Here is a 14,874-nt window from a genome sequence, read left to right as displayed (position 1 = left end):
TTCTGGGATCCTGTGATCCTGGGCTTGTTAGAGCACCTGGGAGTAGAGCTTCCTCTGGGTGTTGTGGGTCTGGCTGTGGAGCTTGTGCCCAAGGTCTTCTCAGGGCACCTGCCAGCCCAGACAGACCAGAAGGAACAAGAACCACTGGGCTGGCAGAGTTCCTGTGTACCTGGTCCCGCTGGCCCCAGTTACTCCCAGTGTTGGGACAGATGTTGGGTCCTCCTCACCTCTGATCCTGGGCGTGTCAGAGCTCCTGAGAGTGGAGCTTCCTCTGGGTGTTGTGGGACTGGCTCAGCGTACAGTTCTTAATAGGAAGATAATTAGTTGCACTTGGAACATGTTGGCTGCGATGTGCAGTACCTGTGACCCATGCAAATTGTGGTGTCCATAAGATATTTGAGAGAAAGGGACTGTCCCAGAAAGCACAGTAAATTTTAACTACTACTAGACTACCAGGGAAAACATTAAACACATTTGACTAGCAGAGTGTGGTAGTCTCAAATTTAGCACCTAGAAAGCAGATCTCTGTGAGTTGGAGGGCAGCCATGCTACATATCGAGACCCTGTCTCAAAACATTTGTGAATCTAGACTACAGGTGAATGCAGAGGCAGAGTTACAGACTTGAGTTCAGCAGGTGGTTTTAGTGTAAGCTACAGGAGAGGTCAAAAGTACCAACAATAAAATGTTAAAGATGAGAGTGCACAATTAAAAAAAAATTACATAATGAACGTGTATTGGCATCTTTTTGTAAGACTTTTCCTTACAAAAATTCTTAGACTGAATGGTCCAAAATTGCTTCAGTTATATATCTTACAGTTGGGGTTGTTGGCCTCCATTCTTGTTGTTTTAGTTAGAATTCTATTGCTATGATCAAGACTACAACAAAAAACAAGGGGAGGAACCTAGAGACCAGAACTGAAGCAGAGGCCTTGGAGGAATGCTGGGTACTGGCTCATTCTCCACAGCTTGCTTGGTTTACTTTCTTATGCCACCCAGGACCACCCAGGGGTGGCATGGTCCCCAGTGGGCTGAGCCCTCTCATATCACCAAGCAAGAAAATGGGCCACAGGCTCTTCTTCTCCTTGGCCAATCTAGTAGGAGCATTTACTCAGTTGAGGTTCCTTTTTCCAAAATGACTCTTCCTTATATCAAGTTAACATAAAACTGATCAGGAGACTCTTCATGTCTGTCTCCAACACAGCTAGACTGGCCTTCTTTTCAGGATGTAAGAGTCTTTGTAAGACAATGAAAGCTGGGTGGGCAGACCCTCATAAAGCCATGCTTAGTGAGTGACATTTCCATTGTAGGTCATTGTTTATAGCAAGGCTTACTAAACTTTATCTCAGTCCTACCTCCTTTATCCAGCAACTTGGAGTGATTTTGAACATTCTAGCACAATATAATCAAAAGATGCAGTAATTTACAGTAGGAAAGTACTGTCTTTATTTTCTGTATTTAAACCATTATACTTCACTTTTCTAAAGTGCAGGATAGTATATACTGTATTAAGCTAATATGTGTAGTTATTTATAGAAGCTTTCTTGCATTTCTGGCCTTTTTTTTTTAAGACTTATTTATTTCATATATATAGGTATACTGTCGTTGTCTTGAGACACACCAGAAGGTGGCATCGAATGCCCATTACAGATGGTTGTGAACCACCATGCTTTTGCTGGGAATTGAACTCAGGACCTCTGGAAGAACACTCAATGTTCTTAACCGTTATACCATCTCTCCAGCCCATGTTTTGGGCTTTTAATAAGAAAAATTATATACAAATCAATATATATATATGTATATGTATATATACATATATATTTTTTTAATGTACTTTTTCATACTGGGATGTATCTTCAATCCTTCTACTTAATGACAACAAAATGATTTTAATTTTTATTGATTTGTTGCTGGAGACTGAACCCAGGGCCTCACGCATGCTAGAGGTGCTGTCTACCACTGAGCTATATCCTTAAACCTAATATAATTTGGGGGTAGGGGAGGTTGAGACAGGGTTTCTCTGTGTAGCCCTGGCTGTCCTGGAACTCACTCTGTAGACCAGGCTGGCCTCAAACTCCGAAATCTGCCTGCCCTGCCTCCTGAGTGCTGGGATTAAAGGCATGTACCAATACCGTCCAGCTCCTAGTATAATTTTTAGTAGCCACATAGTACACTTTCGTATGTATAGGCCACAAAAGTAGTACAACTTTTGCCTTACTGTTGGATCTTAAGCTGTTTTGATTTCCTCTCAGTCTAATAAACCTTTATGTGTGTAAGTTTTAAAAGTAATAGCTTAAAAAGTAAAATTGCTGGTGGAAGGTCATGTTTACTTTTATGACTAAATAAAGTACCAGATTTCCTCCCCATAGGGTTGTAGTAGTCTACATGTCTAAAAGCAGAATGAAGAATTGAAGAGTTCTATATATTTTCTGTGTAGACAGTTTTTCCTGTGACTATTACATGGGCTTTAGACAGTTATTTGCTGCAACCAAAGCAGCAAGGCTTGTTTTTGTAATTAACCTGCTGCTGGTAGGCTCCCGGTGGCTTGAGGAAGTTGGTTCTCCCCTCTTCTCAAAAACATAAAAAAGGAGGTTTTAAACCCTTGATCCTTGTGCTAAGATACTGGCTGTGGGCTGTGCTGTCCACTTGGTCAGTTGTCCTGGAGTTGCCAAACTAATGGCTGCCTTGCTCTTGCCAGGACGTCGAGACTTACTTCTTCGAGGCTCTACTGAAGTGGAGAGAGCTGAACCTTACGGAGCATTTCGGTACTGTCTATTTCTTTGTACTTCATCCTCTCATAATTTGCATTTTTTATGTTCCCAACAACTAGTGATGTGATGGAGAAACAGAACATAATCCTTTTTTCTTTCTTTCTTTTTTCCTTTTGTTAATCCAGGGAAATTTTACAAAGAAGTCATTGACAAATGTCAGTCTTTTAACCAGTTGGTCTACCATCAAAATGAAATTGTTCACAGCTTGAAGACTCACCTACAAGTTAGGAACAGTTTTGCCTACCAACCTCTTTTGGAGTAAGTCACATCTCAAATGAAGGCTCAGTAGTGTTTATGAGTTTTAAGGAAAATCATGTTTCATCACTGGCCTTAAGTTACTGTTTATAATGTAGAAGCAGGATGAGTCTGCCCTCCCTGTTAGTTTACTGTATCAGAAAAAGATATGTTGCTGCAAAGCAGCGACCTGGGTATACATTTCACTTTCTCTGTACTCATACAAGAGCTGTATGTTTCCTTGAAACCAGGGATGGATGGCCCCAAGTTCTGCCATAACTGTTTCTGATTCCCTTCCTCTGCTCACCTGTGAAGATTTGAAAAATTTTATATCTCTTCGTATTTGAGCTGTGAATGATGGCACACTCTACAATCCCTGTTCTCAGGAGGTGGGAGCAGGTGGATCTTGTCCAGCCTGGGCTATACTGCATGATAAGATCTTGTTTCACAAACTAAGACAGCAACAACAGAGACTTGATTAGAAGTTCTTCGTTTTAATTCGTGCAGTGATCATAGGCAATCTATACTATTGAACAGCTTTTTATTTTTTAATTGGTTGCTTCTTCTTCAATCCAGTTTAGTAGTACAGTTGGCACGAGATCTGCAGACTGATTTCTACCCCCACTTTGAAGACTTCTTCCTGACAATCACGTCCATCCTGGAGACTCAGGACACAGAACTCTTAGAATGGGCTTTCACCTCGCTCTCGTATCTTTACAAGTACCTCTGGAGACTGATGGTGAAGGACATGTCCAAGATTTACAGGTGCCCCTTTACTGCTGCACTGTTTCGGTTTGCCTTCTTCCTTTGCCCTGATCTCTCCCTGACTCCAGAACACCTTTCCACTACACTGCCTAATTATTTCCTCACACAGAATTGATGTGGCCGTCATGGTAACCTACATTTTATTCTGTCAGTCTTCTGTGTATATCTTAAATTTGTGTTTTCTTTCTTTCTCCTATTGCCCTATTTTCTTTCTTCCCCAGCTCTTAAAATTATACCCGCCCATCCAGACTTATTAGCCATGGTAGCTTTGAAGTTTAGACCTCTCTGACTGTGTTTTATTTTGGTCTCGTTGATTAGATTATGCAAGTGTTATATTTCTTTGGATTCCTGTCTTCTGCAAACCCCTGAACTGTTGAAGAAAACTGTTTAAAGTGCTGGTGCTTGTCCGGCAATAAATAAATATTTTTCTTCAGCATGTATCTATGTACTCAGCAAAAGAGATACCGTTTTTTAAATGCACAGGGATGTGGAAAGAGATTGAATTCCTTGGTGGCTTTTTGCTTAAAGAAAAGAAAAGATTCCTACCTGTTTAAATCAGTAAGACTAAATGGAACTCTTCATCTGGATTTCCAATGATTTCTCCTGTGCATCCCAATAGAAGGTGTGGGCGTGGAGCCAGACACTGATGCCAGCGATCTTCCTCTTGGTTCCTTAGAGGCATTTTTGATCTAGTTACTCAGGATTCCAAATTCTCTTCTGTCATTTATAAAGCTCAGTGAACTTGTAGTGACTGCTGTCTGCTTTAATTCACTTGGTATAGTCACAATAAAACAGAGAACTCCCTCTTGTGTGTTTATGTTAGGATGGAGAACAGGACGCATCATAGAGAGTCTTGTATCACTGGAAGGCCTTCAGCTCCATTGCAGGGACTCCTGAAATATCTTCTAGGTTGACCCTTTGCCATTTCTCTATAATACTTGCCTCTTTAATGCCTTGATGCCCCAAGGTTCCATTACCTGACTAGATCATTGGCCTCTTTTTTCCTTTAGCTTGTATGTTGCTGCCAAATTAACCTTACAGAAAGTATGGTATTCAGACAGTGTTTATTCACACCTGCTGTTCTGAAGGTTGTTAGCTACTAGGAACATGACAGAAATAGGACAGCATACTCTGTGTTCTCTGTCATTAGGTTGACTGACCTTACAGTTCTATAATTAGTTATAGCTGTGTGGTATATGACAATGAACAGGTTGTTTAGCCTTGCCCCTGGCTCATTATCTAAATAATGGAGGTAATAATTTTACCAGCTCATAGAGCTGATTGAATGAAGTAGTGCAGAGGAAGTACTTGGAGACATGCAAACTACTGCCCAGACTCCTGTGCTTGGCTGGGGGTCAGAGCTACATGTTTATCATTTCCCACCTTCCCTAGCCACCTCAGCCCTCCTCTCTGAGGTGTGCCTCTTGCCTCCTTACTATTCCCGGACCAATTAGTTATTTCTATTCACCCCATCTTCACTTTTCCTAATGATCAGTTTCCCAGTTCACAGCTGAGTTTATGCTGCTCACTGTGTGTTTGACCGTTTCAGGAAGTCTTTCTGTGAGGACCAATGCCACTTAGCCTGTTGCCTCTGGCCTCCACGTTCTGGTTGACATTTGAGTGTTTCTGTAATCACGTGTATAGCTAGCACTGATGAGCAGATTGCCGGCATGTAGCACGTCTGTACTAAACTGTTGCTGTTGACAGCTCTACCCTGTTTTTCTCCTTTTACAGCTTGTATAGCACCCTCTTGGCTCATAAAAAACTACATATAAGAAATTTTGCTGCCGAAAGTTTTACTTTCTTGATGAGAAAGGTTAGTGTGATATTTTCTGTGTTTATTAGGAGTAAGTTGTCAAGAATCAAATGACTAGAATAGTTTTTAAATGTAATTACAAAGTCATTTTATTAAATATATAAACGAAGCTGGTTATTATTCTCAGCTTATGTCGCCATAAGGTTTAGTCTTTACTAAACCTTTAGCTAGTGAGCTGTAATTTGGATCATTCTATTACTTGGGTTTTTATAACTTTCAGTGTACATAATATAAAGTGCCCTTTGGTCAGTGAAGGGAATTCTGTAATGATTTCTGAGTTTGTCTGGATGTTTCCTAGTGAACTTGAGGTTTTGATAATAAAATAAAACACTGGTATTACATTTCTTTTATGTTCATAAAATGTTAATATTTAATGTTTAATGTTTACTTTAAAAGATAGAGTGTTGCCTTGTGCTGTTTTTCTTAGCACGTCTTCCTACCATACCAGTTAATTATCACCCTCGTGTGACAGTTACAAGGCAAGTACAAGTCTGGTAGCTTGAAGTTATTACATCTGCGCCTTTCAGAAACTTAGGTGAATATATAAAATAGGAAGCATAGCTTCTTAGTTAGATATACTTGTATTGTAAATGCAATTTCCCGCTTCTCATTTTAGGTCTCTGATAAAAATGCACTTTTCAATTTAATGTTTCTTGATCTTAATGAACATCCAGAGAAAGTGGAAGGAGTTGGACAGCTGCTCTTTGAAATGTGCAAGGGAGTCAGGAATATGTTTCATTCCTGCACAGGCCAGGTAATGAGTGGGGAGCATTACTTGGGGTCTGTGCAGAAGAGAATCAAGCCGATGATAAGAGAGGGAGGCCTGGGCTGCACGGGAAGCACACATTGGGGAGAGGCAGGGTTAACACTGTCCTTCTTGATGTGGCTTTTGGGTACTTTTACTTACAGAATCACTTCCATCTTCTTGATCCTGAGTGCTTGACTGATGCCATGGGTAGATGAGGAGGGGCTGGTCTGTTATAAATTCCCCATCCTAAGGCTGGGCAGTGTGGTTGGTACTCAGCTAGAATCCCATCACCTCACATGTTGAGGCACATGGATTGTAAATTTAAACCCAGCCTGGGCTACAGAGTTAATAGTCAAAACTGCCAAATCCTTGATTATTCCATGCCAAACCTTTAATAACATCAGGGTGATAAAACACAGCTTAATACTTTCTTTAAAAAAAAAAAAAAATGTTATTCAAAACCACCTTAACTGCTGTCTCTTGCATTCCCACAGGCACTGAAGCTCCTTTTGCAAAAGCTAGGACCAGTCACTGAGACAGAGACTCAACTTCCATGGATTTTAGTTGGGGAAACCTTAAAAACCATGGCCAAATCCACTGTAGTGTATATCTATAAGGAACATTTCAGTGTGTTTTTTGACGGTTTGCAAGTAAGTTCTAACTGTTAAGAATGGGCATGTAACAGGGCAGTCTGCATACCTGTCTCTGCTGCTGTGTTGGGCTTTGTGTTTCATCATCACTTCTTGTGCTTCTCCTGTACATTGATGACTTCAATTCTTCCTCCCTCTCTAGTCTTTTGACGCCAGTGGAGCTTAGTGACTGTGAGAATTGCCAAAGTTCTGTTGGCATCTTGTTTCATTGCTAGTGTGACTCAGAGAAGTTTTTTAGAGCGCCAATTGTGTAATATTTTCATATACTAAAATGGGGCCGATATTACCTACATCAAGGATGCTGGGAGGGTGTGTCAATACTTCCAAAGAACACAGAACAGGGTGCTTTGTAAATACTAGCTGCTACTGTCCAGTGATACTCGAAACGTTCATCTTCCTTCTTTATAAAGCAGAAGAGTATGAGGAGGGGTGCTGTCAAAGAATATTCCGTTATTGCATGAGCGATGGGTTTGGTGTTTTGTAGTTATTTTCTCCATTACATTCTTGATTTGAAGGAGTCACTCCTGGAGCTACACAGCAAAGGGACAGAAGCAAACAGCTGTGAGAACTCTGAACAGATGAGGCGCTTGCTGGAAACTTACCTGATAGTCGTGAGACATGGAAGTGGGTCCAAGGTCTCACGGCCTGCTGACATATGTAGGGTGAGTGCCCAAGTCTAATGTGCCTAAGAAGTTGTTAAATGCTGCCGCTGGGGGTTAACTCTGTATTGTACGCTCCCCTAGCACGTGCAAAGGACCGATGGTCTCCAGCACTGGAGGCTGGGGGCGGAGGGTGGAGTGTGATTGCCATGTGTGCCTTGTGTTTTCTTTTGTCATTACAGGTATTGTCTGAAGCATTACAGACAGCCAATCTTTCCACATCTTGCCGGAAGACTCTCTTGGATGTAGTTTCTGCTTTGCTCCTAGCTGAGAATGTTTCCTTGCCAGAGACCCTCATCAAAGAAACCATAGAAAAAGTAATTCACATTAGCAGCTGTTACTTGTGTAGTTAATAATGTGTTTAGCATGAAGTATGTCTACCAAGTATACAGATGAAGCATGACAAAGGCTCTGCCCCCAAGGGATTGTTCTTGTTGGGGAGATGGGAGCTTTGCCTTCATGGAAACAAGCACAGTGGCACAATACCAGCTAAGTCCCTAAGCAGACATTAGGGAGCATGCATAGGCTACTGTGCAGTGCGTGGGTGGGCTATGTATTCCAGGGTAGGTGTGATGCCCACCATTCTGAATAGGAGTTAGGGAGTCTGGGAGTAAGTGCTTACGGTATGGTGAACTAAGAGCTTAGAGATGTCTATTGAATTATAATTGTTAATTCTACTTACTGGGGGAAAAGAGAAAGCTTTTCAAAGGACACATACTTGGAGTAGTCTTAACAGTTTGCCAGTGGAGGAAAAAAAAACACCTGGAGAAGGAACATTAATGGATGATTTGTTTTCACAAATGCATGTATCCAGGCACAGGGGCACTGGGAAAGTATTGACACCATATGAGAAGAGCTCTCTTGGCTTTGAAAAGTTTGGCTTTTTCCTGCAGATAGGGAAGGCCCTGGAAGAATTCTGAGCAGGGTCATGCTAAGCTGTTAGTGTTCTAGTGGGTTTGGAAAGTAGGTTGGATGGGACTGAAAATAGACACGTAGGTTCATTTGGAGCCTTCTGTTTTTCCTGTTGTGACTGCCTGTAGCTGGGAAGGAGCCAAGCATCCTTGAGGGCCTGTCATAGTCACTGAGATACCTGCTCTGCATCTAAGTTCCCTCAGAGCCCACCAACCCTCTGGGTGGAATACTGATTGGCATGTGGCATGCCTCATCCCTTACTGTAGTTCTCTGGGGGTGAGGAGAGAACTGCTGTGTACATTTACAGATACTTCTGATCTCTGCTGCTTCTCAGGTATTCGAAAGCAAATTTGAGAGACGTTTGATTTTGGATTTTTCTGAAGTCATGTTTGCTATGAAGCAGTTTGAACAGGTAAGCAAGACATTAATTTTAAGGTACTTTATAAATATGTTATGAAATAATTAAATTTGAAATCCCGTGGTTTCTTTGTTGTTGCTGCTTTTTGAGAGGAACAGATTCAATGCTTGCTCTTTTAGTGAATACAATTTTAAAGAAATTATATTCAATTCAATTATATGTGAAACTTTGTGTACTAAGTCATTTAAAATGACTTATCTGTGCAGTGCAGACTCTGATGCCAGCACTTGGGAGGTGGACGCAGGAAGGTGAGCTCAAGGCCATCTTGACCACATGTTTAAGGCTGGGCCAGGCTGCTTAGACTGTCTCCAAACCACCACAGCAAAAAATCCTGAACCCAAGTGTGATACAAGCTTGTACTCACAGCACTTCAGAGGCTGGAGCAAGTGGAGTACTGTGAGTTCAAGGCCAGCCTGGACTATATCATGGCCAAGCTTGCCAGTGTCACAGTGAGACTGTCTCGAAGCACCAGTGCACACATATATACACATACCCCAGTGATAGTCACAAGCCACTGTGTTTTTAGCAGTAATTGAATTATTTAGAAAACTATTTGGTAAAATTGAAAAGTCAGTTCAAAGAACTTGGATGTGAATTAAAAGCATAGAGAATAGTTTCACCCTTCGCTCCATAGCAAGGCAGACCAACCTGTGCTGCATGAGACCCCATCATACCCCCCAAACACACACACAGGAATAAAAAGTAAATCTTATCCAGCTGTGCTGATGTATGCCTATAATCCCAGTACTTGGGAAACAAAGACAGAAGGATCAAGTATTCAAGCTTAGCAAAGATGGCCTGAGACCTTATATCAGAAAAACTAACTAAAAGACCTGTGTGTGTGTGTGTGTGTGTGTGTGTGTGTGTGTGTGTGTGTGTGTGTGTGTGTGTGTGTTGGTTTAAACCAGTCAGACAAGGCTAAAAAACAAATCATTTGTTTTTCCCATGTTACCAGTAATAGCCACAAGAAATCTTTATCTTATTTTCCCTGGTATTTACTCTGAACTCACCTAAGTGTTTTCTTTCTGTGATAACCTAGTTTTGGCCTCATCAGTAGACTCCCTCCTCTGGTAGATTAATTTTCATTCCCTTATCCTACACACCTTTCCAGGAGAGTTCTATCTTGGGGTTTGATTGAATCCATATCTGCCATTTATGTTTTATAAATGAGAAGAATTTTAGAGTTGTATGTCATATCCTCTTATGTCTGCCTATCTTTCCCTGAATTAGCAATTGCCTTACTCTTCACACACTGAATACCTTGTCTGTGATTTTGTGTCCCAGCAGCATTCTGAACACCCCAGATGGCAAACTGGGCAACTCACCTGCTCTTTGCCTCCTTAGGTCCTCCTGTCTAGGGCTTGCTTTCTCAGCATTGGATGGGTATTTCCCTAGGGTGGCCTTTGTTTCTCTCCTGGTTCCTGGGCCCTGTGCTTCCTCCCATTCCCATGTATGCTGTCCTCTCAGAGTTGGAGTTCTAACAGGTTTGGGAGAGTGAATGGCAGGATCTAAGATTCAGTGTATCTGGGATGTGTTTATTCCTCCTTGCACTGCATTGGTAGTAGACCAGACTTTAACTTCTCTGTTGTAGTCATTTTCTGTCACAGTGTTCCCGGTGTTGCCATATTGTTTCCATGCAGAACTTACATGCTGATCCTTTGCAACACTCTCTTAGGATCTCTTTCCTGGATGTCCTGGAATTTGCTTCTATAATGCGTGTAAATTTCCTGTTTTTGTCTTCAGCTGTTCCTACCGAGCTTTCTCTTGTACATTGAGAATTGCTTCTTGATGGACAACTCTGTGGTCTGTGATGAAGCACTGGCCATCTTAGCCAAGCTCATTCTACACAAAGCCGCTCCTCCCACTGCCGGCTCCATGGCCATTGAAAAATACCCTCTGGTTTTCTCACAGCAGACAGTGGGGTAAGTTCTAAATCTACTAACTGTGGTGATGGTAATATTATTGAGTCCTAATTGAATGTTCAAGTATACTACTCCAAATGATGTGTAATGTCTATCTATCTGTATCTATATAACTACACTAGAAAGATGTCCATGATAAAGTGTTGTGGGAATGAATGACTCAAGTTGTGACTGTGCGCATAGTGTTAGTATGATTCCAATTTGCAAGCTTTGGATTAACATGGAAAAGTATGGATGGAAATGTAAACCTATTAATTTTGTTTATCCCAGATGTTGATAAAGATTAGATGTGATTATTATTTTTTTAACCTTTTAAGATTATTTTAGAGTTATGTGTAATTTCAAGCATGTGAAAGAGGTTACCTATATATAGTCCCCTCTGGTAAAGTCTTGCTTTATCTTGCTGCTATATTAGAATTAGAATCAACTTAGAGGCTCAGAGGCTGCCTCAGTTTCTGTGCATTTACATGAGTACTGTTTGTACATAGATGTGAGGGTCTGTGCGGGTGGTCACTCCGCAGAGCTGTCACCACCACCTGAAGGCTCGGAGGTCTTCATCCTTTCTCCTCCAGTTTTTAAAAATTCAAAAACAATTCTCCTTTCCCCCAGCCTCTCCTGTCCCCTTCACATTCACAACTCCCTTGCATGGTTTTTAGTAGCCATTTTCTCTTCATCCCTAACCCTGAACCCACCAGCCAGCCCTCCTATCCTTGTGAGCATGTCACTGTAAGGAGGATCGTGCAGTGGACCTTTTTTTACCTTTGCAGTTGCTTGGCTTTTTCACCCAGAACAGTTCTCTGAGACCCACCCAGGTTGCTCTATCAAGTAAACCCACTCCTCTTAGTTTCTAAGAGGGATCCCCTGGTAAGAGTGTCACACTTGTCGTCAACACGTGGAAGAGCATTTAGGTTGTTTCTGCCTCTTGGCTACTGCACATTAAGCTATTGTGACCATTCATAGTTTCAAGTGTGCAAATATCCCAATGTAGAATTTTGGAGGTTTATTATAAGTACAAAGAAATAGACATTATAGTGACTTGAGAAGGCATGATTTTGAATATAATTTGTTAATTCACGACAGAAATAGCAGTTCTATCCAGCCTTAAAAAGTGTTTGTTGTTTTGTTTTTTGATGTATTTTGTTTGTTTTGTTTATTTTGTTTGTTTTTGTTTTTTGAGGTAGGATCTCACTGTGTAGCTGGTCTGACTTACCTTTCTCCCTCCCTTCCTCCCTTTCTACTACGTGGGCTCTGGGACTCAAACTCAGGTCACTGGGCTTGGCAGCACATGCCCTTACTTGATGAGCCATCCCAGTGGCCCTGGTCCTAGTTTTTTTCAGGCTTTCATTTTGTGTTTACCGGAGTGGCTACACTTACATGTTGCCATTCCTGTGGTTTGCTTCCCTTTGAGACACTGGGGTTCCCGGAGTCGGCTGCGGTGTTTGGGGCGAGGGCTATCAACCCCACAGCTCACAGCATTTAGTTTGGAATTAGGTGAGCTGGAGATTCTGGAGGCCTTGGCTCCTTGGTGCCTACTTACATCTCCTACTCTGAAAGCAGCTTCTGTCAAATGCCAAGCAGAGTCCTGTTTTCCTTAACTGAGCTCTGGCTCTTGAGAAATGGATAATGAGTAACTCCTGGAGAATCATTTCTGTGGCCTTCTAGCTTGATTTCACAACCCAGAGCCAGTCTCCAGCAGGCATATTCTTGCAGGTGTCCCCAGAACTATGTCTCCTGTGCCGTGGAGTGAAGCTGCTTGATTCTCAGCTTTTGTCCCCTCGGAGAAGCCAAGGGATTGATGAGGCTCCTGTCACACCTCACAGTTCTCTAATTCTCCTGAGAAAAGTACTTAGTAAAATAAGCAAATTAGATCTTTTAACCCAAAGGTATTGCTACAACTTCCACATCTCTTTTCTCTGAGAAAATATCCCTTTGCCACCCTTCACAGAAATGATTTGTGTGAATGGTGACCTTTGTCTTACCTTTTCCTATGGAGACTTTGAAGTAATAATCTGAGCTGAATAGTGATGTTTATTTGTGCACAGACACCTCACACTCAACTAGAACCCAAATGAAGGGGTAGGAGTGTTAGGTGGCAGCCAACCTAAGCCACATTGGAGTTTGAGGTGAGCCTGCAGTCCATAGCAAGGACCTGTCTAAAACTCCAAACTGTAGGACCATTCCAGCTCTGCTCACAGGAAGTAGGAGAGAGAATGCTTATTTAACACCCCGTCCATTCCTTCTCTCTCTCCATGTGCTCATGGCTGGCCTCTACTCTTCTATTCCTCCACGTCTCTACTCCTCTTCTCTCTCTCTGTCTCTCTGTCTCTGTCTGTCTCTATCACTCTCTTCCTCCTTTCTCTGTCTGTCTGTCTGTCTCTCTCCCTGCCTTTCTCTGTCTCTACTACCCTCTCAACCCCTCCCCATGCCCTAAACTCTATTCTATACTAAAAAAAAAAAAACAAAAAACAAAAAAAAACCCGTCCATTGCTGTCGGCAGCAGAGTGATTAGGAATGAGAAGTGCCTGTGCATCCTGCAGAAGACAGCTACACATAAAGAGGGACCTGCTGAGGGAGTTAGGCACGTGAGCAGGGAGGGACAGAGAGGATCAGTCCCTTCTAGAGTGGGACTTTGGACTTACTGTAATGGTAGGAAGGATTGAACTTTACAAGATCTCCAAGGCAAGAAGAGGAGCTAACTATAGGACAGTATAAGACAAATAATGACTTTTTCTCTTATATCATCTCAGTATTTTATTATAAGATTTTTATAGTTTGTCATATCATGCTTATTGTCCAGAAAGACTCAAGATATGACTAGTCAGGCAGTGGTGGTGCATGCCTTTGATCCCAACATTCGGGAGGCAGAGGCAGGCAGATCTCTGAGTTAGAGGCCAGCCTAGTCTACAGAGTGAGTTTTAGGACAGCCATGGCTACTCAGAGAAATCCTGTCTAGTAAAAAAAAAAAAAGGGTTGACTAGTGAGTTGATAGTTAACTTACCTATCTATTATTTCTAAATATTCTGTGTCCTGACACAGTATATGGAAGTATGGAACCAACAAAAATGTGACTTTGTTGATTTAAATAACAAAAAACCTTATAGACGACTTCTCTTATACAAGTTAATATACTGGACACAGGGAACAAGTTATAAAACATATTACCCATCATTTCTGTGACTTTCCTTGCAAAAATAGAAAAGGGCTAGTTATAACTATATAGACTAAATACAAACCCACAAACAAATGATAAGTCACAAAACATCATTGAGGAACCTTTTGCACGTAAAGTGGGAGGAGAACTGTCAATCTTAATAAAAGTGATATTTGCCAATTTTTCCATAAAAAAATTGTGACAGCATTCTTTATTTGGAAAATAGTAAAGTTCATGTAAAAAGGAAACAGGTGGTTGATTAGAGTGCTTCATGCCTGTAATACCAGCAGCGCTAGGAAGGTATGAAACAGGAGGATTGACACAAGTTCACGGCCAGCCTGGTGTATAGAATCAGTTCCAGCTTCCCAGGGCTTGGAGCTATACTCTCTGAAATAAATAAGATATGAGGAATGGAGGAAGTGAGTTTGCTTCAGCCCTTCAGATATGCCCAGCAGCACACAAAGCACAGCAAAGCCTAGGTCTAGGAAGGACTTGGCTTAGGTTAAATCAGGTAAAATAGACAGGGGGGTCCAGCACGTAGAATTGAAGAGCCTGCCACCACAGTCAGTAAATGGCTCATCCATCACCCCCAACTCCTCCTCCATTCAAGATGCACCCTTTCAGACTTGTGCTTTGTTAAATACCTGTTCTTTGTTTTCACCTTCAGATCCTACTTAAAGCAGAGGAAGGCTGACTCCAAGAGAAGAAAGGAACCGTTTCCAGTCTTAAACCATCTCTTATCCATAATTCAGTTACCCCCAAATAAAGATGCCACATACCTTTCACAGTCTTGGGCAGCCCTTGTGGTGTTACCTCATCATAGGTAAGAA

The 14,874-nt window shown here is 41.8% G+C and overlaps 1 protein-coding gene across 1 annotated transcript in view; it reads left to right on the top strand.

Annotated features, from left to right (window-relative positions):
• Positions 1 to 14,874, top strand: part of Utp20 (UTP20 small subunit processome component) — an 84,435-nt gene that overhangs the window by 6,132 nt on the left and 63,429 nt on the right. Inside the window, exons 3-13 of the mRNA XM_031350413.1 lie at positions 2,697 to 2,763; positions 2,895 to 3,027; positions 3,580 to 3,768; positions 5,503 to 5,584; positions 6,201 to 6,338; positions 6,827 to 6,982; positions 7,498 to 7,644; positions 7,824 to 7,958; positions 8,888 to 8,965; positions 10,715 to 10,893; positions 14,712 to 14,867. Of these exons, the coding sequence (XP_031206273.1) occupies positions 2,697 to 2,763; positions 2,895 to 3,027; positions 3,580 to 3,768; positions 5,503 to 5,584; positions 6,201 to 6,338; positions 6,827 to 6,982; positions 7,498 to 7,644; positions 7,824 to 7,958; positions 8,888 to 8,965; positions 10,715 to 10,893; positions 14,712 to 14,867 (1,460 nt within the window). The remainder of the gene's footprint in view (positions 1 to 2,696; positions 2,764 to 2,894; positions 3,028 to 3,579; positions 3,769 to 5,502; positions 5,585 to 6,200; positions 6,339 to 6,826; positions 6,983 to 7,497; positions 7,645 to 7,823; positions 7,959 to 8,887; positions 8,966 to 10,714; positions 10,894 to 14,711; positions 14,868 to 14,874) is intronic.

The sequence above is a fragment of the Mastomys coucha genome, unplaced genomic scaffold, assembly GCF_008632895.1.
Source record: "Mastomys coucha isolate ucsf_1 unplaced genomic scaffold, UCSF_Mcou_1 pScaffold4, whole genome shotgun sequence".
NCBI classification, from domain to species: domain Eukaryota; kingdom Metazoa; phylum Chordata; class Mammalia; order Rodentia; family Muridae; genus Mastomys; species Mastomys coucha.
This window is presented reverse-complemented; position numbering and strand designations above follow the sequence as displayed.